We start from the raw sequence: 23,199 nt of genomic DNA, 5'->3' as shown, positions 1-23,199 counted from the left end.
GTAGCTTGCAGATTTTGTATTTTCTTTGGATGAGAAGAAGTGGTGGCAAGCAAAAGATCTTGAACCACAAATGTCAAGTACTTTTCCAACTTTTGTCCTTATAGTTTTAGGCACCACCTACAATCTCAGCATGCAGAAGCCTGGATGGAATACCAGGCTATAAAAGATGTCAAGGAGAAAGAAGAGTTCTTTGCAAAAAATCAAGTTCCATTTGTCAACACATTGGATGGCCACATGGGAGTGGAACAGCCACTTTGATTTCAATTTAATGCTGCAATTGTTGAGATTGTAATTGGAGATTTTTTGTTCCACCCGGATGATGTTGCAGGTGAAATGCATGGAAAGAGCCATGCAACTTTTCAAGAAGCTTGAGGAGGTACACCCATAAAGTGGGGTAACTGCTGGCCTTAATCTGTAAAAAGTGGTTGTGAAGACAAGGAAGCGGTTCCAGCTCCTTGTAAAGTTTGTTGCTTTTGGTGCAAGTTTCCAAATGGCATTTCATCTCATTGCTTGCACCCGGGATGAGTCTGGTATGTCTGCGTATGGTGGCTGCACTGATGTCTTGGCATTCAGCTACACTTGTATTGTCTGTGCTGTTTCTTTGCAAATCCTGTCAGATGTACTTTCTCAACTTTGGGCCTTCTCCCTTGGCCTTGATGGATCAGCCCATATTGGTATGTCATATCTTGATGTTTGTGTAGGCTTTGTTTTGTTCGAAAAGCTTTACAATTTTCATTAATGGCAATCCCAGTGTTTGATTGGCATACTGGCAAAAACCAATTTTGAGTGTTACAAAAATTTCTAAATGCCATACTGTCTGAGGATTGGAAGCATGCTTGTATTTGTGTGTCTTCTGTTGGGGCACAAAACATGATGGGAAGAGAACATGGTTTGGTCACCCGCATAGAACAGGTGTGCACCTCAGAGATCATTTGAATTTGGTGTGGATTGCACCAATTGAACCTCCTTTTGCAATGTGTCTACAAGCCAAGCTTAGAAAATGCATTCTACAATACTTTGACTGCCTTGATTGATCACCTCTGCCGTCAACAGAATTTGATTACAGAATTGCACTCAACATGCCCCAAGGTTGCAGATACTTGCTGGCTTTCCATGTCATCCTCAACTACATGGCTTTGTACCAGGGGACATTGCATTTTGCAGCACTTGGCAGAGAGGCAGCCAAACTGTAATCCCACAATGATGTGGTGGATTTTCTTACATGCTGTTAGTACCTTTGCAACAGAAGCTAAAACTGTATTTGATTCACTTTGGGGTTTGATAACATTGCTTTCGCAGCAGCAGAAGATGCTTTCTGGTTTGCTAGATACCTACTGCCGGATGTCAGGAATGGTAGGGCCTCTAGATAGGGAACAGATCAATGCCATCCTGGCAACTGAACCAGCAGAGTCCCTTGGGCGCTTCATAATATGCACCGAAAAATCCAAACATTCCTTGATGGATCTGGCAGGTGGGTAATTGAGACCCTTGAAGAATTGGAGCAGGAGGATGCAGATGAGCATGCTAGCGTGGGGGGGAGGGCCTGGTGCACCTTTTTACAATACAGACGGGAAATGATGCGGAGCTCCCGCCTGCACTCCTGTATGCGCTTGCCAAGATTGACATGCATGGGATTGTTAAGAGCATTAAAACAAACAAACAAGACTGCAACAAAAGCTCTCAGACAAGGAATTAGATCTACTCAGTCAACAGTTTTGCGCATTTCTCCGGGCATATTGGGAAGAGCCATTACTCCAACAAGCAATACTGCGCACACAGAATGAGTGTAAGGGCTTCTCAGAGAGCTGGGTGGTAATAAACAAACAATTTCCCCTTGTTCAACAGTTCTGTGGAGGCTTGGCTTCTGCCTTCCCCAACACAGTATCAGTTGAATTGGATTTCTCAGTCATCAACTGGGAAATGGATGATCACCAACAAGACCTCACAGATTTCTTGCTTGAAGGCATCATGCATTGCAAACAGTATCAACCCCCTTTCAACTCTCATTTTGGAGTAAACTAATAGTAAACCATCTGACAAAAAACTAAGAAATAAATGTGACAACATGTGCTCAAATATATAGTCCCACTCAAATAATACTGTGACAAGGGCTGTCAAGTTTGGCAGTCAAGTGGGACATGTCCGGTAGAATGCGACATGTCACACAAAGAGATTTGAAAAAGAGCGAGCTCTCATCTCGAGCTAAATTATATGTTCGATGGATTTTGGGATATGATCATCCTATGAAACAAGCCAACGGATTGAAAGTAAGACACAGAGAAGAGTTGGATGTAACCATCGGAGTAAGCAATGAAATAGCGAAGGATTAGCGATCAAACAGCGAGGTTTGAGAGGAAACAGAACTAGTGAAAAGTAAAATAAAGATCACAACAACAAGCACTAGAGCAGTGTGAAAGAGTAGATCAAACATAAAGGAGAAATAAGAGAGAATCTATTTATTACGTCTCTGTTGTCGACTAGTCACTCAGACAGTCAAAAGATCAGAAGAACCGGAGTTTTCAACACGCTTGCAAGCGAAGAAACTTGAGGACTCACGGTAAGACTCCGAGCGAGAACGCGTGGAAGGTGAAGACCGCATCGGAAAAGAAGAAGTAAAACCAGAAGCAGAAGCAGAAGCGGAAAGCAGAATCTGAAGAAGAAGAACTCGCAATGGACGACATTAGCGATACGGCATCCGATGACCAGAAGGACACGGAGTATGTGAGTAACAGTCGGACCATCAAGTTCAAAGGAAATGAGGATGAATGGCGTACCTTGTCAACGTCAAGTATCTCCTGGCTTCTGAAGACAGCACGAGGTGATCAAGACTCGTCTGGCTTCTAACGAAGAGATACGAACTAACGAATATGGTTTTCACACAATCGTTGTTAAGATTTATAAACTCTAAACTAAAGAGCTAATCTGTTCACTTTCCATTCGGCCCCACAATCTGCCAAGCGCCATTGTGGTCCGTTTCAGTATTCTCCACGGTGTTATACACGGCATCGTGGGCACATTCATCATAGTTACCATGCTCCTTAGCATGGCAACGATCGAGTCCCGAAACAGTCACATCATGTTTCTGAATACTCAACTGGGATTGCGCCTGTCCAAAACCATCCGTGTTGGGATTTGTGGCCAAACACACAAGATTAGTTTCGACAGGCTCGCCTTGGGTGCCACGACCCAAGTAGTGCGCGCCATCGCGCGAACCGGTACTCAAAACTGTCATTCCAGTTGACACTCCCCACTGTGAGGTACTCGAAACAGAACGAACGGGAGATTTCGTCTCACCTTTCCAAAACAACAAAGGCTGAATCAAAGGCCAAGCAACTGCATGGCCGAGAGGTTTGGTCAACACATCGCTAGCGTTGTCCTTACCCTCAATCCATAAAAAATGCATGATTCCAAAAGCAATTGCCTCACGGACGCGATGGTACGCAAGGGCATTGTGTCGCTTAGAAAGAACGGAATGAGGCAAAGTCGAGCTGGTAACAATGCTCTGATTGTCGCCAAGGAGCCAAGCGGGACCGTCCAAAGGAATACCCATCATACGTAGTGTAAGACGCATGTCAATAATTTGCTCCGTAGCCAAACGAGCAGCAACAAACTCTGAACCGTACGTAGCCGTTTCAACCGTAGACTGTCGTTTAGAAAACCAAGACACAGGAGTCTGATTGACCAAATGTAAGACACCAGTTGTAGAACGGCCTGTAGTCAAATCATGGTACAAGTTAGCATCAACAAAGGTAGTAATGCGCATAGGCTTACCACGAGCAGGCGGCATGTCTGTCGGAGAGTCCTCGTCAGTCGATTTACCGTATACAGAGTACATCCAGTCGTGTTGAGGGACGTCTCCCCGAGCCTCATGGTTGGGAATTCCAGTACGAAAACGAATAGCAGCATCAGGGTAACGACGAAGGTATCCGATGATACGACGAAGACGATTCAAATGTCCTTCCCGAGGGGCAGCACGAAAGCGTCCCATCGTCATGACGGCACACTGTATGTCAAATCGCCCGAGAGTGATGGCCCATTGGAGGGCACCGATGAGGGACTGGTACAACTTAATCGAACCGAAATCAAGGAGTTGCGAAGCGTCGACTTCTGGGTGATCACCGTTCTCGAGAGGAGACGAGTACAGCTTGGGCTCCGTACCGAAGGAGGTCTTGTAGTTCGAAATAATACGTTTCACGTACGTTTTCGCGCCAACCGCGAGAGTATTGTCCTTACTGTCGCGAGTAAAATCACCACCAAGAAAGTAAGTCGGGGGACCAACACTCTTCAGAGTGTAATGATGGTCTGAAACAAGGGAATCAAAGAAGGCCTTGGGGTTTCGTGAGACGCACGCAATATCGTCGACGTATACACACACATACTCCCAATGGTCATCGCAGTCACGCATCCAGAGATCGGGGTCCGCTTTGCAAGGAATAAAATTCATTGCACGAAGGGAATCCGAGAGACGCTCATGGAAACGGGCTCCACTAGTACGTAGGCCATACAAAGCCTTGTCGATGAGCAGGGTATGTCCAGAAAGCTCCCCAAACTCGGGACCAGCAACAAAATACACCTGTTCCTTCGTGTACGCCTCTAAATAGGCGACTGCAATGTCACCAACCCACGTTTCCAGTCCATTTACCTCACCAGCAAGAAGAGCGAGACGAATGGATCGAAGTGAGACAACACCGGAATAAACACTGTCCTTCGGAGGCGCCGTCATGTGTCCACCGGCGACGAGCCGGGCCTTGTATTTGAGTGACTGCTTCACGTCAAACACGAAATGAACATTGATCCGCTGGTATCCAGAGCCAGGTTTGGCTGCACCCTTACCGAGGTCCTTGTAGGTTTTATACTCACGGTGCTGGGCCAATTCGAGCTCCATGGCATCGGCCCAACGAGTATTGCCGGCGTTCGCGTCAAATTTCAGGGCTTCACGAGAATTGCGAGGGACAAGGACGCCAAACTTGAAAATGGGGTCTCCCTTGCGTTGTTTCCCTAACGAAACAGATCGATTGAAGTCATCACGGTTGCGAAGCAAACGATTGAAGCGGCGCCACCCGGGCACGTTAAGGAGATCGTTGTCAGACGCGTACATCGCGAGTGTGACTGGATCGTCCTTAGCCATTTCAATTAGAGGTTCGTACGACTGGGAACCATCTTCCCATTGAACCAAAACATTCCAAGAGGATCCCTTGTAACCAGCATCGGTCGGTTGCAAAGGGCCTTGGTGTCCAATAATACTAGTAAACTTGAAATGATCTTCGATATTTCCGTTCGTAGCGGGCTCTGATTGTTGGGCTTCCATCAAATCGGAAAGTTCATTGTACGAAATGATCTCGTCAGCATCCTTTTCATCAATTTGCAACAAGAAGCAAATCGTCTGATGGTTATCGGAGTCGGCATCAATAATTTTACGAGCAACAAGGGCTCGATGGCTCTGGCCGTCAGGGGCTTCACGGATCAAATACCTGCCGATCAATTCGTCAGGAGAGAATGCAGGGGATTTCTCAAAAGATGGATCGACCGTAGCATCATGGCGTAGGTCACTCGTAGCCAAGACAATGGGCTTAGGATTCGAAGGCTCCCCACCATCGGGAGAGGAATTCGCAGCACGATGGTTTTTCAAACCATTATCGACATTGGCTGAACGAACAACAGAACCAGCAATGGCTTGGTGAGTATTGTCGGTTAAAATCCAATAAGTCAGCGCATCACCTTTGTGTTCAGCAACACCAATCCAACGACCAGTTTTCTCGCGAGAAGCCGATGGGAAAGACGCATGGTCAGGATTGTAATAATAAACGGTTTCAAACCAACGGAAAAGGAGCAAAGCAGAAATATCAGGACGCTGTCCATGGGCAACCTGAAGCGGGGTACGCCAATTCAAGCTTTCAACAGCAAGGCGATTGAGCAAATAGGTCACATAAAATAAGCAGAGCAACCAATATTCCGGAGGAGTGTTTGTACAATCCATGATCGTGTTCACCATCTTTTTCACCTCTTGAATGCGGCGTTCCGCGTAATTTTGGTGTTGATGATGCGGCTCGCACTGCATATCGTCGATTGCATACATACGCAAAATCTCAAGTGCTTGCTGACCGATCTGAGCACGAGCGTTGTCGCTGAGGAGGGCATCGGGAGCGCCATGGGTACAAATAAAGTCCTCGAAAGTATGGGCAAATTGGGATTCACGCTTCATCGGGAAGACAGATGTGATTTGCGAACTTTTGCCAACGAAAAGTTGGGCCATCGTAGCCCCACCATGGTTAAAAATGCCGTCATCGGCCGCAGGGGTATCCGAGAAAAAGGTATCGGTTGCCACAATTTCGTTCAAACGAGAAACATTGGCAGCAGGGAAACGCGACTTGAAGTGTTTGCGCAGGGGCAAACGGGCATCGGCACGAGCGAATTGAGTGGTATTCTCAAACGTGCGAGAGATACAAGCACTGGGAACCCATCCAAAATTGGGTTGCAAAGCATCGGCATTCAAAGGGGATCGACTAACAGCCGCGGAATGTGCAAGGAGACCAAAGTTATTGATGCGTTCATCACGGAACGGGACATGGCCGGCAGGAAGCTGCAAACTGAGGTCATCGTCGGCAGCGGCAGGAGAAGAGACCCCATTTGGGTCCCACTCGTTGTCAGCGGTAAAAGGCACCCATTCGAAAGTGTCCAGGTCCTCCTCGGTAGGAGCCTGCATAGACAAGTAAGTGAGTCCGCCAGAAACCGAAAGCGAGATGACAAAACGACCATCGGACGTGACAATACGCTGTTTGCCACCAAAAGTACGAGGGACGTCGTCAACCGTGACTCCCCAGGAGCGCATTTGGTTGCACGAATGAATGGTATTGCCAGTACCAAGGTGAGCATACTGGTGAAACACACCAATAATGGGACCATCCGTCGTGTGAATGAGTCCGGCCACCATTGACAAACGGAGGTTGGTCAATTCCGAATTTCCAATTCCAGAGACTGTGGCCTCCAACAGGGATTGCGAAATAACGGTTACGTCGGAGCCGCTAAGGCCACCGTTGGCACCACCATCGATCAAAGAGTCCTTGTTCAACGAAACATCGTGAGTGGAAAGGCGGTACTGCACAGAAGCACGGTTCACTTCGCGGCGATAGGTGGTCCCATTGACCGAAAAAGAGTCAGACGTGGCTCCATTCGATGGAGCAGGGTGCTGGCGGGCAGCTGAATTCGAAATGAGCGAACGAAGCAGTTGACCAGGTCCGGCAGCAGGCGGGACGTGAGTCGAAGCGAGCTTTGGTTGTCAACAACCGTCGAGTCGCTGACATACACCGTAGGAGGAGGCTGAGTGGCAGCGGCGTTCACCGATAAGGCAGGGGCAGGAGCTGGAGCAGGGCGAGGTCCTCGTTGGTCCATAATGGTCCGCTTCTCTTCGGGAGAGAGAGCATTCCACTTTTCAGGAGGCACATAATTCTTGTGCTTCTTACCAATCAGTTTGTTAGTTTTCTTCTTGGAAGAAGACTTGGAAGAAGACTGAGACTTCGCGTTGTTTGCTGAGCGGCCACCGCGGTTGTTACCGCGGTCTTCCAAATCGGTCTGATCAATATCAGTCGCATGTTTGAGCATCAAATCATAAACATACTCAAAATCGGAATCGTCGGCACTCTTACCCACATGGGTCCGAGAGTAAAGCTGAACATTTCCGAGGAAAAGTTTCAATTGCGGATGGGAACGGACAGCTGACTTGAGTCGTACGCTCTTCTGGTGATCCGGCAAGGGGAACTCGTTGATCCGTTCAAGATCGTAAATAAAATTGCGCCAAGTCGTCAAAAAAGCAACACAGGTCTTGCTCTTTGAAGTCGCAAATGAGTACAAAGTGAGCTTTGTTTCAATGGATGTGGCAGTGATCTGCGCATTGATACCTTTACCGTACGAGGCAACAAGGTCGCGGTAAACAGCCTGAGCATCCAATTCATCCACATGCTTGTGGAGGATTCCACGCGCACGAGGGGTCAACAATATATCGTTGAACACGCCAAAGACAAAGTTCTGCATTTCGACAAATGTATCCGTCTCGTCGACGGTCTCAGGCAAATAATCCGGGTCAAGAACCAACTGGACGCCATGGATACGGAGCTTGATACGAATATTCGTATTCCAAGTGACCCAAAAACGGTCTTCACTGAACTTTGGGTACGGAACGGAGTGATTCTTGATTGTCTTCCGAAACTTTGCGGCAGCACTTTCGACAAAGGAACTCCGAGCATCCGATCCAACAGGGGTAGCAGGGGCAACAATAGCAGAGGCTGGTTGCCAATACTCAAGGACTTCAGGGGTAAGTTCAAACCAGGTTTCGTTTGTCACGTCGGTACCTTTCGAGAGGAACCATTTGACAATCTTCAAGATCCGATCCTGCTGGGCAGGCGGAAGAAACATACGAACAATGGTGGCAGGGGTATCTCCCACAGAAGGGGTCAAAACACCATATGACACCGTTGCAAGACGATTCTCGGTGATTGAGGCCAACTCGCTGGCCTGAGTAATACCGTACTCTTCAAAGAACCGACGGTACGACGAATCCGGTGTCGTCGCTCCCAAAAGGTTCACAAGAACATGTTCAAGAGGGTCCATGGTCAAAGCAGGGATGATTCTCGAACGCAACTGTCGGGCCATTCACACACAACAGAATCTCGTGCACCAAGGACAAACGAGACGAACACAATATCTCGTGCACCAAGGACAAGCGAGATAACGATTAATTCGATCGACTCGTCAGCAGATCGAAAACAACAACAATGCCACTGGTCTTACCCAACGGATTGTTTTATTGCCGTTCTATCACAGAACCAGACAATCCCCAAACAAACGGGAGCAAAGTGATTAGCAATCCAAGACTGTTAATCTGTCAACGTCAAGTATCTCCTGGCTTCTGAAGACAGCACGAGGTGATCAAGACTCGTCTGGCTTCTAACAAAGAGATACGAACTAACGAATATGGTTTTCACACAATTGTTGTTAAGATTTATAAACTCTAAACTAAAGAGCTAATCTGTTCACTTTCCATTCAGCCCCACAATCTGCCAAGCGCCATCGTGGTCCATTTCACTATTCTCCACGGTGTTATACACGGCATCATGGGCACATTCATCATAGTTACCATGCTCCTTAGCATGGCAATGATCGAGTCCCGAAACAGTCACATCATGTTTCTGAATACTCAACTGGGATTGCGCCTGTCCAAAACCATCCGTGTCGGGATTTGTGGCCAAACACACAAGATTAGTTTTGACAGGCTTGCCTTGGGTGCCACAACCCAAGTAGTGCGCGCCATCGCGCGAACCGGTACTCAAAACTGTCATTCCAGTTGACATACCTGGAAAGGGAAGACGATTGCGACGGCAATGCAACATCGCTTCTACCAAGCGTTATTCATGCAGGAAAGCCTTGCAACCATGGAAGAGGTCAATGCAGGGACTGCAAGCAAGTTGGCGCGGAAAGCATTCTTGAGAAACGTACAGGCGTACGCTCATTTGGCACTGTGCTGCGAAAAGACCGCATATTCGTACGTCGAAAATGCGGTGACAGAACGAGCGCCGATGGGAGATGCCTACGAAGCGTGGAAGAAACTGTGTGAAAGGTACGAACCGAAAGAAATCGAATCGGACTACACAAGTATTGAACATTCATTTAAGGACTGTACTATTGGCAGTATAAATGAAAATGTGGAAGAGTGGTTTCTGGAGCTGGAGTACTGGAATACCCGTATGGGTAAGATCAAGCAGTCCTACATGCGCGATGACCTTCAGATGAAGGCACATATAATTGACCAACTCCCCGAGGCCTATGAGGCAGTGAAAGTCAAGTTGAGTGGAGCATACACGACCACCCCAATGGAGACATTTAAGAGGATCATTTTAGACTTCTGGAAGAGGCAAAGTAAGAGTGACAATAACAAAGTGATGTCTCATTCTGAAGTGAAAGAAAAGTGTGGTCACTGCGGGAAAGCAGGGCATACACAAGACAAGTGCTGGAGCAAACCAGAAAATGAGCACTTGCGCCCCAACGGAAAGCAGGGCGGAAAGAACAAGAAGGACATTGAGTGTTTTAATTGTGGAAAGAAAGGACATTACAAGAATGAATGTCGAAGTGAGAAGAAAGACGGAGAAGGCGGACCAAGCCCAACCAATGAAGGAATGTTTGTTGGGGCCCATGTTGAGCAAGAGCAGAATTTGAACGCCGGTTCAAGCTGGGAACAAGTGCTAGCTGACTCCGGAGCCAGCTGTCATGTATGGAATTGTGCTAACAAACTTCAGGACCAAGAGAAGATCTCAGAACAGGTCCAAGTCGGAAAGAGCGGTAGTTTTGTGAATGTGACAATGCAGGGTACAGTATACTTGGAAACAAAAGACGGAGCAAAGATAAAGCTACTAAAGGTTAAGTATTCGCCAGATTTCGAGAAACGAATCTTGAGCGTTGGATGCCTATTCGACAAGGGCTGTTGTGTCACGGAAATGACCGCGACAAAAGTTGTTATCGTCTCTGCAGACAAGAAGAGGAGTATCACGGCAGATCGGACATCAAGCAGCAAGTTGTACTACTTCACCTGCACGGTGTTGAGCGGACCGAAAAAGGAATCGACTGAGGAGGTATTTTCCAGTACCGAACAGAAATGGCATGTATACGCAGTGGAAGAAGCAAACAAACCCTATGGACATACTATTGCCCTGCCTAAAGCGGGGAGGATCACGAATACAGCAAAACCCCTCAAGGCTATGAGAACTACGAAACAAGATGTGTTAAGCCCGACGGAAACAAGCAGTCAGTGGAAGTTTGCCGAGGAAGAACGCTTGATGCAGGACAAGTATAATACCGAAGAAGAAGAAGCCAAAATGTCTATGGAGCCGGAGTCGCACAAAGACAAGGGATTTAACGAAATGACAGGAAATCCGGACCCGCGAGAAGATGTTCTGCAGAAATATCACGATGTGCTCATCCGCAAAAACAGAAACGGATGGAACGCGATGGAAAAGCCGAGTATCCAGGACCGAAAGGGTTTAGGAGGGCTTATCAAAAGGAACAGCGTACCCACCAGAGTCGGTAACCGCAAGAGTTTCAAATGGAAGCAGGCAATTTTTGACATCATGGTAAACCTGGGAATTGCTTTGGGCTTTATCTATTGGCATGCAATGAAGGATTTAGACAAATTCAGAAAGTTACTTGGAGGACACTGTTTGACTGTAAACAACGAGATTGGGCAATACATTGGAGTCAAAACAACAGAGTATGAGGAAGAATCCATCCGGGACCACGAACTAGAGATCTGGGAGGAAGCCAAGATTTTTAGCATTCCTGGATACCATGAAGAATTTCACAAGGGAAATGAAGGACAATCAGTATCGAAGAAACAGTACAGTTTACTTATTGGAAAAATTGTATTTTTGGTAAGCAAATGGATCACGGACTGCATGACTGCACTCCGCGAACTCTCCACGTTTCTGGACACAGTAAAGTGGAAAATGAAATCATCGAACAGGGAGGATGTCAAGTTTGGCAGTCAAGTGGGACATGTCCGGTAGAATGCGACATGTCACACAAAGAGATTTGAAAAAGAGCAAGCTCTCATCTCGAGCTAAATTATATGTTCGATGGATTTTGGGATATGATCATCCTATGAAACAAGCCAACGGATTGAAAGTAAGACACAGAGAAGAGTTGGATGTAACCATCGGAGTAAGCAATGAAATAGCGAAGGATTAGCGATCAAACAGCGAGGTTTGAGAGGAAACAGAACTAGTGAAAAGTAAAATAAAGATCACAACAACAAGCACTAGAGCAGTGTGAAAGAGTAGATCAAACGTAAAGGAGAAATAAGAGAGAATCTATTTATTACGTCTCTGTTGTCGACTAGTCACTCAGACAGTCAAAAGATCAGAAGAACCGGAGTTTTCAACAAAGGGCTGTAAAGTATATCCCTATAGGGTTAGAAATACCGCAAATGACCGCAAATAAAAGTCCCAAGAGTACCTATTTGCGGGAAAACCGAATTTAAGGCAGCCTGCCTGCTAATGACTAATGGAAATGATTTTAGTTATGGAAGAAGAGTGTCATTCTCTTGACAGAGAATGTCAATCTCTCAACCAATCAGAAAGTCGAACGTGCATAGAATATCTGAGATTTTTGACCTGTAACTGTAGATAAAGAGAATTTTTGTTGTTGGGTTATACCATTCCCGTTTAGGCATGCCCACCAGCTGTTCAAACTTCAGAAGAGGTATTAGTTCAACCATTGATCTGAGCTGTCCGACGCAGTTGAATGCTTCTGCAGTAGTGTTGAGCCGTTCCGGAGGTGTTTGCTGTTGTCAAATTGAGATGTTACACAGACCCGGTGAAATTTTGGGTAAAAAGGGGGCCTTAAATAGGCTTTTATTCACTGCATCACAAATATCTCAGATGGAGGATAGCAAATGCGTGTTCTTTTTTGGCACATGGTAACCTTGCATATAAATCTTCTGCCCATTGCAATGAGGACGGCTATAGCACACCCCTTTTCGTGAACAAAACCCACATCCACGACTCTATAGAGAAAGTTTGCTTGAGGCCATTGCTTGAGGCTTATTGGGATTCAATCAAGCAATGCCAAGCCGGCAAAGCCCACAAACGGAATGTTGACAATGAAATAGGTCACCACAGTTGAATGAAAAATTGCGTTGCAGGTGCTGATAGAGCCCCACAAGAATATGGCACTTTTTTAGATGAAATACCTACTTGATATAGCTTGTGTCAGCACAAACTATGCCATTAGCATCTACTCCATCAAGGCAGTCTAATGAAAGAACAGACTGGAAACTGTGGAAGAAAAGCCAAAATTCAATTTGATGTGGTCCTGAAGTGCATAGAAAGCTGACATTTCTGTGAGATTTGGGATGTTTACCTGCATCAACCTGGATATCATGATCTGTTGGACCAGTTAGAGGCGGCCAGGGCCACATTTCGAAAACACTAATCAGCAGAAAGTTGGAAAGCATGAGAGAGAGTACAACTATTCTAAAAGATCACTTCCAAGCAAGCCCACCATTATCCAGAACAACAGCAGATGGGCTGATTCTATTTTTGCCACAAGCTAGATATTACGTGCATAAAAGCACTGAACTGGAAAGAGTTCCTGCAGCAAGCGGTATGGTGCAAGAGTTGACAAGCCTTTCCCTGGGGTATGCTTTTGAAACCCAATTGGATAGTAAAATGGATGTTGGAGATGCAACTGCCATGCATCTGCTGGTGGATGTTGAAGAAATGGATTTGAATACCTCAAAATTGGGTAAACGTCCATACACAAACAATCTTCATTTCTAAAAGGAAATCTCAAAGCTTGCCAAATATTCAAAAGCTGCTGACATAATAACAAAAGGAATGCAGGAAACTTTGGAATTGCTTCAGAATGTTTCAGAAGGGTCAGGTATGGTAGATTACAGAATTGGCCCAGCTTATTTTTTTTTATTGCAGCAGCCCTTCTCCATTTCTACAAAGACTGGTAACAAGGCAACCACCTTGTTGGAACACAAAATGGCATTGGTAGCATGTGTGCACGTTTTGTAAGGAAAGTATACACCATGCATGGATTCCATGCACCATTTCATTATTGTCCAAAAATTTTATGAGTTCGGAACCAATGTGTTTGCTGTCCAATGCCGCTCCATGCCGTACTGCACTGCCAACAAACGGGCCTTGACCCAAAATGGATACGGCAATAGTCTTTGACATTTGACCATACTCAGCTCTGTTTTGAGGACCATTCCAATACCGCCAGCACCCAGCAACATGCCCAATCGACGCCTATTGAACGGCAAAGCGGCGTCTTCCACAGTAGCAGCCGTCGTGGTGGCACCCAAAGCACGGAAACCGCATCCTAACCAAGGCAACAGCGTTTCTCCCGAAATATTGTCCCCGGCCACAACCACTACTTGTTGAGCACGTCTTGAAGCTAGCATGTCTTGTGCCATGGCAATTGCCTGAGTTGTACTGGCACAGGCGGCATTGGTTTGCGTGTTGGGACCTTGGCAATGGCCAACGGAGCAAGCTCGGCGTTGCCGACAACAAGCACGCAGAACAAGAATTTACGATCAATCTTGTAGGGTTTGTTTTTTGTTTCTTCCAATTCTGTTTTGCGTGCGCAAGCAACCAGTCGCGCAAAGGCAGCTTTGTTGTTGTTGTTGTTGTTGTTGGGAAGTTTGCGACTCGGCAATGCCCGCACCAATCGGTTCCGCAAGGCCGTTACCAGTCCGGTGGAATCCGCCGCGCCGACCGTTTTGGATTGCAAAAACCGCATTACCTCACCAACGGCCGCGTCCATGGCAGAAAAGCTGCTGGCATAGACGACTCCCGTGGTATCACAATACTTTTCCGGTAACATCCAGTCTTTCGGATCATTGCATTTGCCCGAGACAAGTCCCGCATTTTTTGAGGGCTTCCATGCCGACAGCAACCGCGACTTGGGTGGCCATGTCCATGGTTTGCGCCAAGCCTGCTGGTACACTGTAGGCTTCCGTCAAATTAAACAAGCCCCCAACTGTGCAGCCAATTGGATCACATTGGATTCCTTTTCTACCCGTACACGCTGAATGGCCCCATTTTTGGACCTTTTCAGCTGTACCACATCATTGTCCAACATGGGTGCCTTGACGCTTCCTGATACAGGAGTGATACACGGATTGCCATGGGTTAGTCTCTCCAGATTGTGTTTGGTAAACGGATGCTCCAATACGGGCAAACCGGCGCGGTTCCGGTATTGACACAGGCAATGCTATGCATTGGCACTGCCTTTCCAATCTTTCTTTTCCATGGCCTCTTTAATCTGCACATGATCCTCCTCTTACTTCCAAAGGTCCTCGGCCTTTACAAAGTTCTTTTCAATACCTTTACAAAAAAATTCTTGTTGAATGGTTGTTCCCAGCTTCACAAACACTTTATTGTATTACCACTTGACTTCGATCCATGATACAAATTCTCTTACATCGAAGTCATTGGCAGGTCGAAGCATGTCACAGAGAAATTCTTGACAATTACCAAAGGTGTCGGTTTTGTCTACACGTTCTATTTCTATACAGTCACTTGAGAGTGCGATTATATCACATGCGGAGTTAGATTCTCACGCGGATACATGTTGTGTTGGTCAACACGCTAATATATTTCAAGAAACCTCTCGAACAGTTGATGTTTCTGCATTTTTATCTACATTTGGTCAAGCCCGGTCTGTACCAATTGTCTCTGCTGCACTTGCTTTTGATCTTCCTTACACATATGAGACATTTATTTTAGTTATTCATCAGGCCTTACATTTTCCTACAATGGAACATGCTTTGTTAAATCCAAATCAACTTCGATTAAATGATGTCAAGGTCAATGATTGTCCCCGATTTTTGTCGGAAAAGCTTACGGAGTTATTGCATTCAATTTATTTCCCGAAAGACGATGTGAGGTTACCATTGTCATTAGATGGAGTCATTTCTTACTTACCAGTCCGCAAGCCGTGTGCGGCGGAGTTTCGAAATTTTCACAAGTTGAACCTTACTTATGAAAGTCCGATTTGGGATCCGTATTTGACAGATTTTTCTCGTCAGGAGGAGAAGTTTACCAATAGTAAGGGTGCGTTGGTAACGAGAAATTCTGCACATGCGAACATTCAAATGGTTACAACGAGAGACAGTACAGTATCACTGGTTTTATCATCTGTTTCAATGTTGTTGGAGGACAAACATTTGATCAATGAACTTGAAAAGACTTGTATTGTTAGTGTTGCACAGTTGTCAAATTACAGGTATAAGGTAACGCCAGAAGAGTTGGCGAAACGATGGAACATTGGTCTATTGACAGCGAAGCAAACATTACTGGCAACAACTCAGAGAGGGGTCAAAGATATTGCTAGTCAATTGTTAGCAAAGAGAGTGAAACCAGTCACTGCACAGTTGAGATATCGTCACTTGGGCACGAGTTTGTATATGGATACGATGTTTTCGAATGTCGTCTCATCTCGAGGAAATTCTTGTGCTCAAATTTATGTGAACAATGTTGACTGGACTTAAGCTTACCCAATGAAGTCGAAAGATCAGGCTCACAGTACATTGGATTTGTTATTTCATTGTGAGGGAGTTCCAGCTGAAATTATTTCAGATGGTGCCAAAGAATTAGTTCAAGGAGAGTTCAGACGAAAGGTTCGTGCTGCAGGAGCTCATGCTAAAGAGATTGAGCCATATTCACCGTGGTTGAAACAAGCGGAAACCGCAATCAAAGCATTGAAGCATATGACAAATACAGCTATGTTGAAATCACAAGCATCTGTACAATTGTGGGATATTTGCTTGGAGTTGCAATGTTTGATTTGATTGTCAATTGCGCATAATATTTCCGCGTTGAACAATGATGTCCCAAATACGGCAGTATCGGGAGATACCACGGCTATTAGTCACTTATGCGAGTTTGCATGGTATGATTGGGTATGGTATTTGGATCCAGTTGACTTTCCGGAGGATAAGCGGAAACTTGGTCACTGGCTCGGACCTGCTCACGATATAGGTGATGCCTTGTGTGCTTGTATACTTGGCAGAAATTCGCAAATTATTTCGCGAACTACTTACTCCCCACTTTCTACAAGTGATCTTAATTCTCAACAGGTGAAGTTACTTCAAGAGAGTTTTGAGAAGAACATTTGTTTTGTTATGAACAAAGATGATTGTGTTTTAGAATACTTATGTTTTCGAGGTGGAACCCAGTGAGTTTGAGATGTATTCGGACCATTTTACAGGGGACCAGGAAACGATGCCACAAGCAGACAAGTATGATCACAAAGCATTTGACAAGTATATCAATGCGGAAGTTGTAATACCAAAACATGATCATGTTGGTGCTGGTTGAATAATTGGACAAAAGAAAGATTGAGATAGTAATCCAATTGGGAGGTTGAATCCTGATCCAGTTTTGGACACTTGTATCTTAGAAGTTCAGTTTCCAGACGGTAATGTACAGGAATACGGAGCTAATGTTATTGCTGAGCATCTTTATTCAAAGGTTAATGACAAGGGTTGTTGTTATCTTTTAATGGAGGAAATTGTTGATCACCAAAAGGACGGATTGGCGGTTGCTGCTGACAATCTGTATTATACAGACAAACGTGGTGTAAAACAAATGCGTCAAACAACGAAAGGTTGGCAACTTTTACTTCAATGGAAAGACGGATCAAATACATGGATTCCCTTGAAAGACCTGAAAGAATCGAATCCTGTTGACGTCGCCGAATATGTTGTTGCGAACAAGTTAGTCCATGAACCAGCTTTTGCCTGGTGGGTACCAGACGTATTACGGAAATGAGAGAGAATTATTTCAGCGGTAAAGGCCAGATACCTGAAACGGACTCACAAATTCGGTATTTGTATGCCGAAATCAGTAAAGGAAGCTCTAGAGATTGATTGTTATACTAACACTTCTACATGGTTGGATGCAATCAGAAAAGAGATGAAAAATGTTATGCCAGCATTCAAAGTTCTTGAACCCAATGCGTCGAAACCAGTTGGTTACACTTGGATACCTTGTCACATGATTTTTGATATCAAAATGGACTTCACTTGCAAAGCCAGATTCGTCGCCGGGGGAAACATTACAGATCTGCCGAGTTCGATTACTTATGCTAGTGTTGTTTCCAGGGACAGTGTTCGAATTGCATTACTTATTGCAGAGTTGAATTTGATGCAAATACTTGGTGCTGATGCACAAAATGCATATTTGAATGCCCCAGTTCGAGAAAAGGTATATACAACATGTGGTCCAGAATTTGGGAATTCGACGGAAGATCGTTATGCAATTATTGTTTGAGCGTTGTATGGTTTGAAGTCAAGTGGAGCTGCATGGCGTGCTCACTTAGCTGCAACAATGGAAGAATTAATGTTTACCTCTTGTTTTGTAGATCCAGATGTTTGGTTAAGACCATTTCAGAATGAAGGTGGTCTCAAATTTTATGAGTATGTGCTTATTTACACGGATGATTTCCTATGTATCAGTCATGATCTGAAGAGTATCTTGGATACTATCGGAAAACATTTCAAGCTTAAACCGGAATTGATTAAGACACCGGAGACATATTTGGGAGCGAATCTTGGACACTTTTCACTTCCTGATAAGCCAGACAAACCGCGATGGTCTATGAGTTCGACAAATTACGTGAAACAAGCTGTCGCGAATGTTGAGAAGGATTTGAGCGAAATCAAAAGAGATTTGCCTAACAAAGTGTCATTGCCAATGTCAACAAAATATCGACCAGAACTTGATGTTTCTCCTGTGTTGAATGCAGAGTGTGCTAACTATTTTCATTCTCAGATTGGTGTTTTGAGATGGGCAGTTGAAATTGGTCGTATCAATATTATGTGTGAAGTATCTATGCTTTCATCATTTCTCGCGATGCCACGAGAAGGACACTTGAGTGCTGTTCTTCATATTTTTGCTTATTTGAAATCTCACAACAGGTCTCGACTCGTGTTTGATGATTTGTATGCTGATATTGAGAACCATTTTATAGATGGTGCAGATTGGACGGATTTTTATGGTAATGTGAAGGAACCTATTCCGTCGAATGCTCCGAAGCCACGTGGTAGGGCTGTGGAGATTACTGCTTTTGTTGACGCTGACCATGCTGGAGACAAAGTCACTCGTCGTTCACGAACAGGTGTTTTGATCTATCTTAATTGTGCTCCGAGTATGTGGTTTTCGAAGCGTCAGAATTCAGTCGAAACGTCTTCGTTTGGAAGTGAGTTTGTTGCATTAAAGATTGCTACGGAGATGATTCAGGGTTTAAGGTATAAATTACGGATGATGGGAATTCCGATTGATGGTCCGGCTAGAGTTTTGTGCGACAATATGTCGGTGGTACACAATACTACAGCGCCGGAATCAATGTTGAAGAAGAAGAGTAATGCTATTGCATATCACTTTGTACAAGAGAATGTCGCAATGGGAGGTATCAAGATTGCTTATGAGCCATCGGAGACAAACTTAGCCGATGCGCTAACAAAGGTTCAGTCAGCCCCAGTACGACAGAATCTTATGCGTCAAATTTTATATTAACTCAAGTGAAGAAGGGTTTGCCAACTTTCCCGTTTCGATGAAGCCAGTATCGGAACAAATTGCATTTGCAGTACTACATGTCATTGCATGCAGTGTCGAAGTTTTATTTTACAAGTTGTGGATCCCTATTTTTTCCCATAGTGGTTTTGAGGGGACACATCTCTCCATGTGCATGTCAATGTTTATGGTTTCGATGTGTGGGGACTAGAAAACCCCTACGTCAAGCGGTACATGAGGGGTTCATATCCCTAAGTCTATCAGATAAGTCTATAATCTTGTGTTTTTACGCCTTTGGTCGTCTACGAAAGTATGCGGGATCCTTTCGGTTCCTTAGACGATTCTAGCCCGTTATCGTTGCAGTTTTCTACATTTATGCTCATTGGAAAGCATATTTGATGATGCGGGATCGCTCAATGCTACATATGATTTGATGATGCGGGATTGCTCACTGGGACCTGGATCTCCAAGATTACTTATGCAATAGTGAGATCATCACTTTGCAGAGCACCTGGATCTCCAAGACTACTTATGCGATAGTGAGTGCGTCACTTTGCACAGAACAATTTTTCTCCGATCTCGTCTTTGGAAGTATTCCTTCAATCGCTTTGTAAAGACTACAGGACGCAAACACAATTCACTTTTTGTTGCACCCCCCGGTTCTTCAGAAAAGGTTCGATACGGTCTACATTAGACTACGAATCCAAGTTACTTAGCTGGGTGGCGCACCGAAGTTTCGGCACGGCCGGGAGTAAAATTCGACGCCGCAACATCCCGTGTCACAATACCCCGCAGTCACTGCGGGCCGGCATCGCTAGGCCGAGGGTTCAACCGAGAAGCAAAACACATAAAATATGAAGATGAAGTCACCCGATATCGAAAGGGGCCGCGTCGTACCCACAAAAACGACGCAAACCGAGATAGGGGCCCGTCCGCGCAAACATGATCCGTGCGTGATAACAGCTATAGGACTATTTTTAGCCGAGACTGGAAAGAAACAAGGGAGGGGAAGTCGAACCAGAGTAGCGACTTTTACGGGGAAAGGGGCAGTGGAGGTGTCAAACTGGGAGGCTTTCCCCCCGGTTATAACGAGGTTCAATATGGAGAAAAGTGACATAATAGGCTTCCCAGAAATAAAGGCCGTAATACCGTGGCTGTTGGAGAGTGCATTTCCAAAGTTACTACGTACCCTACCGATGGAGATAACAGTTGAAATAGAACACCAGAGAGTCCGCGAGCTTTCGTTGTCAGAATTCATATCCCTTAAATTGATGGAAAATACGTTCCATACGGGATGGCATCCGGTCGGAGTGGCATTGAGAGTCATGAATGAGATGCTAAGAATCCAGCGTGAACTGGGACACTCAGCAGCATCAACACTCGCGGAAGACCCTTCCGAGGGTGTTACCGCGAGGGATTTTTACGGCATTGTTCGAGCAGTGGAGGTGTCAACATTCCGTGAAATCGTGGGCCCTCTGGTAATGGTAAACATATATCTTTCAGAGGGGGACTCGTTAGCAGTCGCAGATTTGGTTTCGGAGGTGGAGTGGATGCACGCGTTAGGGTGTCCTCCTGGCTCATGCCTTTCGACATTCCAGCCACTGAAAACCGCATGGGAGAGTACCAACACCAACGGGCAACTGTGCGCAACGGCAAACTTCATCCGCAGAGCCGCAGTCCTGATGGTCGTCATGAGGGCGGCACGTATCCCAGGAATGATAGCAGAAGAGGACGGGTCAACCCATTCAGAGTGGTTTTTGCCGGCCATAGAACGGGGATGGCTTACGGTGGGAAGGGTCGGTAATATATTGATTGCGACAGTCGAAATCGCAATGTTGGAAGTGCTAGCCGGGAACGTTGGGGAAAGGACCTTAGTGAAATACGCGATAGTTACGAGGGCAATAGAAATTGCCGAAATGAAGCTTCCGGAACAATGTTTTTACAAGTGGAACCACTGGCTGGCTGCCGACTTGCAGCAGACGAGGTTTTTTGACGAATATGTCAGAGTGGGCGATACGACGAAACCTAGGAACGCCCAGAGGGCTTGTCGTAGGGTGCTGAAAGCAAATTATGCGGAAGGAGCCTCGCTGCTCACGGCACGCAACGTGTGGGTGGCGGACATAACACAAGCGCCATTCACATTAGTAATCACAGAAGAAACGTCGTGGCTCGTCCCATTATTCTCAGAACGTGTGGCTAAGATACCAGAGAAATTGCGGTGGTACAAATTGTACGGTGCACACACCCCTTCCTTGGCAATAGCACCAGGATTCCATCCCTCGGTAAGGACATCTATTGCCGACTTGCTGACATCCTCGTTGGGAAGGTCTTCTGACACCAGTCACAGAGCCGAATTGAGGTATGCGGAGTTGGAGGAATGCGTAAATTACGGCTTCGCTACGCCTCTCTGCAGACCCACGGTGTCGGGGGTTAACTCCCTACTGCACTCTATAACAGTGAGATTCTACGGAGGAAGGGCAAAAATGCCCGCCGTCTTGTCGAATTTGGACTGGAAAAATTCAGTGCTGCATGCAGTCGCCATACTGAATGCGAAACGTGCGGTCGTCTACGGAACGAAAGATTGGCTTGCATCAGTGGTGGGAGGGGGATTGGCAGAAGGAAATGTGTATGTTCCCGATTCTTCAGCTGAAATGTCACTGTTCAAGGAAGTTGTCAGATCTTTAGCAGGGCATAACGATGCGTGTGCCCACCTACCACTGATAGTCGAAGAGTGGAGAGAGGGGAAGGCTGGCAACATTGTTAAGATGTGGCGTGAAGCATCACTGGACTTGAATATGCTCCCAGGCCCCGCGGTGATCTTGCGTGACGGGGGCCTCGTCAACATAGCCACCGCACCGCCCCATCCCTACGAAGCGTTGGTGGCGCTGACCGAGTTTAGGAAAGAGGATGTACTACTAATAGCGGCGTCTGCATTAGTAGGAGTTATCGGGTGGTCAACAAGCAATGAAAGGTCTCTTTTATCCCTAATAGCACTTGCAGTTGCTGTCGGAGGGTCAGGCGAGTTTGTCCCGCTGCGAGACATTGTAAGGATGGCTTGTTGCCATGATGTTGGCAGGACAAAAATGTCAGGAAAGATGAACGGCTTGACGGTAGTACTAACGACAACCGTATTGTCAGTATTGAAAGGGAGCACGCCTCCTGTTAGGTATGCGGTGGCCATGGCACTCGTGATTGTGCTCTTTGTGGGCACTTTTCAGATAGCTGTGGCTATGGTCATGGTTAGGGAACGGAACCGGGCGGTACAGAGCTACCACGGGAGATCAGCCGGGCCGTTGACAAATCTCCAGTTCAACATGTTACTGTCTGGTGTGCCAGTACCTGGAGTGAGGTGTGCCGATGGTAGTAACCCAAACCTCAGTCCGGTTGCGGTTGCTGAAAAAAAGACCGTAGAACAGGTATCAATTGACGGGGTCACCTTGTCATACACGCGAGGGATGCAGTATGGAATAGTAACTGACCCAACAGTTGTAGGAGCAAAGAAGACCACTGATCCCAATAATGATACTATCATAACAATAATGTAAGAAGAGATGGAGTGGATAGCAATCAAGTGGGTGAGAGAGAAACCCCATCCCATACTGGTAAATAGGTCATACATGATGGAACAAGGTGTATTGATTGAGCCTAGAATTAGAATGGTAGATAAGATAGTGATAGGTGTGTTATGATATACACCAATGTACACCTAAGGGGAGGGAGATCCCAGAGTAGTATAAACCTTCAATGCTGTTTATAATTTATCCAAAAACTACCCATAAGTAATTACTCTGGGATCTGTCCTTGCTTCTAAGTAATTACTCAGGGATCAGTTCCGGACCTCATAGTAATTACTCTGGGATCTGTCTTCGCTTCGCAACCTTATTCGATTGTATGTTCCAATAGAACTCGGTACCCGATGAACTCTTATCAGTTTGTCTGAGCCTCCCGTTTCTGTCTCCCCGCTTCAGCAATATTCAGGCTGCCTTTAATTCGGTTTTCCCGCAAGCAACCGGAAAGAGCTTCTTTGCGGTGAATTAGTAGAAAACCCCTACGTCAAGCGGTACATGAGGGTTCAGATCCCTAAGTCTATCTGACAAGTCTATGATCTTATGTTTTTACGCCTTTG

At 45.8% G+C, this 23,199-nt stretch overlaps 5 protein-coding genes across 5 annotated transcripts; 2 read left to right on the top strand and 3 right to left on the bottom strand.

Annotated features, from left to right (window-relative positions):
• Positions 1-2,926: 2,926 nt before the first annotated feature.
• On the bottom strand, positions 2,927-3,232 carry PHATRDRAFT_38980 (predicted protein; the record flags this gene model as incomplete). The annotated part of the gene is made up of 1 exon (XM_002182979.1): positions 2,927-3,232. The coding sequence occupies one exon, from the start codon at positions 3,230-3,232 to the stop codon at positions 2,927-2,929; it is 306 nt and encodes a 101-aa protein (XP_002183015.1).
• A 1,766-nt stretch (positions 3,233-4,998) lies between these two features.
• Positions 4,999-8,604, bottom strand: PHATRDRAFT_38979 (predicted protein; the record flags this gene model as incomplete). The annotated part of the gene is made up of 3 exons (XM_002182978.1): positions 4,999-5,109; positions 5,180-7,267; positions 7,306-8,604. The coding sequence occupies 3 exons, from the start codon at positions 8,602-8,604 to the stop codon at positions 4,999-5,001; spliced, it is 3,498 nt and encodes a 1,165-aa protein (XP_002183014.1).
• Positions 8,605-10,745: 2,141 nt separating this feature from the next.
• PHATRDRAFT_38978 (predicted protein) lies at positions 10,746-11,549 on the top strand (the record flags this gene model as incomplete). The annotated part of the gene is made up of 1 exon (XM_002183109.1): positions 10,746-11,549. The coding sequence occupies one exon, from the start codon at positions 10,746-10,748 to the stop codon at positions 11,547-11,549; it is 804 nt and encodes a 267-aa protein (XP_002183145.1).
• Positions 11,550-13,621: 2,072 nt separating this feature from the next.
• PHATRDRAFT_38977 (predicted protein) lies at positions 13,622-14,637 on the bottom strand (the record flags this gene model as incomplete). The annotated part of the gene is made up of 3 exons (XM_002182977.1): positions 13,622-13,978; positions 14,023-14,501; positions 14,526-14,637. 3 exons carry the CDS (start codon positions 14,635-14,637, stop codon positions 13,622-13,624), a joined length of 948 nt encoding a protein of 315 aa, XP_002183013.1.
• A 5,290-nt stretch (positions 14,638-19,927) lies between these two features.
• On the top strand, positions 19,928-21,726 carry PHATRDRAFT_48498 (predicted protein; the record flags this gene model as incomplete). Its single annotated transcript, XM_002183108.1, has 2 exons — positions 19,928-21,355; positions 21,421-21,726. 2 exons carry the CDS (start codon positions 19,928-19,930, stop codon positions 21,505-21,507), a joined length of 1,515 nt encoding a protein of 504 aa, XP_002183144.1. The 3' UTR covers positions 21,508-21,726.
• Between the last annotated feature and the right edge of the window lie 1,473 nt (positions 21,727-23,199).

The sequence above is a fragment of the Phaeodactylum tricornutum genome, chromosome 18 (genome assembly GCF_000150955.2).
Source record: "Phaeodactylum tricornutum CCAP 1055/1 chromosome 18, whole genome shotgun sequence".
Taxonomy (NCBI): Eukaryota; Bacillariophyta; class Bacillariophyceae; order Surirellales; family Neidiaceae; genus Phaeodactylum; species Phaeodactylum tricornutum.
The sequence above is the reverse complement of the archived record's forward strand: the minus strand, read 5'-3'. Positions and strand labels throughout refer to the sequence as shown.